The sequence below is a fragment of the Alosa alosa genome, chromosome 12, assembly GCF_017589495.1.
Source record: "Alosa alosa isolate M-15738 ecotype Scorff River chromosome 12, AALO_Geno_1.1, whole genome shotgun sequence".
Taxonomy (NCBI): domain Eukaryota; kingdom Metazoa; phylum Chordata; class Actinopteri; order Clupeiformes; family Clupeidae; genus Alosa; species Alosa alosa.
Genome location: NC_063200.1, coordinates 17192208 through 17194707, shown reverse-complemented (window position 1 = coordinate 17194707; position 2500 = coordinate 17192208). Strand labels below are relative to the sequence as shown.

At 42.8% G+C, this 2500-nt stretch overlaps 1 protein-coding gene across 3 annotated transcripts in view; it reads right to left on the bottom strand.

Annotated features, from left to right (window-relative positions):
- Positions 1-2500, bottom strand: part of arhgef28a (Rho guanine nucleotide exchange factor (GEF) 28a) — a 47816-nt gene that overhangs the window by 42795 nt on the left and 2521 nt on the right. For all 3 annotated transcript variants that reach the window (XM_048258965.1, XM_048258964.1, XM_048258966.1), the window contains exons 2-3: positions 2097-2143; positions 1857-1920 (exon numbers count right to left, since the gene is read on the bottom strand). In XM_048258965.1, coding sequence (XP_048114922.1) covers positions 1857-1920; positions 2097-2141 — 109 coding nt within the window. In that variant the 5' untranslated portion in view covers positions 2142-2143. The remainder of the gene's footprint in view (positions 1-1856; positions 1921-2096; positions 2144-2500) is intronic.

Below are 2500 nucleotides of genomic sequence, written 5' to 3'. Positions count from 1 at the left end.
GCAAAGATGGTGTCCCACCAATCCACATTCACCAAGACAGCCAGCCAGCCACACACCAAAAAAAGCCATGTGAACTTATGGACACACACACACACACACACACACACACTGCTTTAATTATAGGAAAACAAACACAATAGCCCCAACCCAGCTGTGTTGGTGAATGGGGCCCACTCTGCCAGGGAAAGTTTGCATGTTGAGCGTGTGATCTGTGGGATTTGAATTGTGTCACTGTGCATGTGCATGTGTGTGTGTGTGTGTGTGTGTGTGTGTGTGTGTGTGTGTGTGTGTGTGTGTGTGTGTGTGTGTATGTGTATGTGTGTGTGTGTGTGTGTGTGTGTGTGTGTGTGTGTGTGTGTGTGTGCACATGCGGCACCAAGTCTCATCCAGTACTTTTCCACTCTTTGCCCTCTGCCAGTTATGGATCAAACTTAACACACAAAGGCACTTAGTTTACTTTACATGCACACAAATGTTCTGTCTCTCTCGCACGCACACGCACACACACACACACATCCATGTATCCTCCATATACACACATACTGTACATAGGACACACACATACATTTCTGTGGGACATTTTTGGTCATTACACACAGAGTCCCCCAATGAATTGCTTGAATTTCCCCTGGGGATCAATAAAGTATCTATCTATCTATCTATCTATCTATCTATCTATCAATGGCCTTGTGTCCGAGTGTGATACAAGAGAGGCCTAAATGCCTGGACAGCCGTGATGGCAGAGAACAGAAGAGAATAGGCCATCTGGGTCCACCAGGTAAAGCCCAGTGCAGTGCCCACAGTGGCCAGCAGGGGGCAGAGTACCAAACCACATTATGAAATAAAACAAAAGGAACCTGAAAAGCCCTGACGATTGCAAACATATCAGACTGACACACTCCCTTTACGATAAACCCATAAATAAATAAATAATACCAGCTAGAGCACTGTGTAAAGAGCATATATTTTTAAATGCCACACTCTTAAAACAAATGTGTTGAAAACAACACAACTTGCGTTGTTTTAGATAGATAGATAGATAGATACATAGATAGATAGATAGATAGATAGATACATAGATAGATACATTGATAGATAGATAGATAGATAGATAGATAGATACTTTATTGATCCCCAGGGGAAATTCAAGAACACAACAACACAAGTTTGTTTTTAGTTTGTTGTACAAAATGTCTTGAAAATAACACAACTTGCGTTGAAAACAACACAACTTGCAATGTTTTTTTTAACACATCACTGTGTCCAGATAGGGACAACTCATTTGTTTTAAGAGTGCAGATGTTCATCACTGTTACTCTAGGAAGGTGTCCAGGCGAGGACATTAGCTGTCCAGAGATTACACACCACTGAACACACTGATGGGAGGATGCAAAGAGACTAGAGATGATGGGAGAACAACAGGGATAGAGGGAGGACTAGAGGAGAAGAGAGAAAGGATGGATGAAGAGAAGGAGAGGGGAGAGAGAGAGGGAGGGCTAGAGGAGAAGAGAGGATGGAGAGGGAGGAAGGAGAGAAGACAAGGAGAGGGGGAAGAGAGGATAGGAGAGGAGAGGAGGGATGGATGGATGAAGAGAAGGAGAGAGAGAGGACTAGAGGAGAGGAGAGGAAGAATGAATGAAAAGAACGAGAGAAGGAGGACTAGAGTAGGGGAAGGATGGATGAAGAGAAGCAGAGGGGGAGGAGAGGAAAGGAGAGGAAGAATGGATGTAGAGAAGGAGAGAAGGAGAACTAGACGAGTGGAAGGATGGATGAAGAGAGGGAGGAAAGAGAGAATACAGAGGAAGAGGGGGAGGAGAGGAAATGAGAGAAAGGATGGATGAAAGATGGAGGGGTACCTAGTCTGGATGGGATCAAGTCATCATCTTCATCCAGAGAAAGAACGAGCTGCTCTTCAAACACCTGTGACAAACATGATACACAGTATACATGACACACATCTCTTCCATAGAAGGTAAAGCATGGACACAGACACACAGTGACATGATTACAAAGCACACACAGAAACAAACACACACAGACACACACATTCCAACACATAATAATCGTCAGTGAAGACATAGACATACAGGACTTACATTGTCAGCAAGCACTTGGTTTTCGATGAGAAAATCCCTCCTCATATCTGCAGAGATAAAACAGTCAGTAAATGGACAAGACTCTTTCACTCACTCGTTTACTCTCTCACTCACTCACTCACTCCCTGCATTTCACAAAACAAGAAACTTTCACTTGGAAGATTTGCCAATAGAAAAAGGCTATTTTCACTTATAAAATGTATCAAGTGCAAAAAATGTCTTGTATAAGCAAATAATAGAAGAATAAGCATATATTCACTTGATTTAGGGTTATTTATCTCACTTAGATTCTAGAATTCTAGGATTTTTGGCAGTGTAGGCTAGCACACACAAACACACTCCATGCAAACCACCTGTTGCCTGAGTAACAACTCCTGGGATAAACGTTAGAACACAGCGAGACT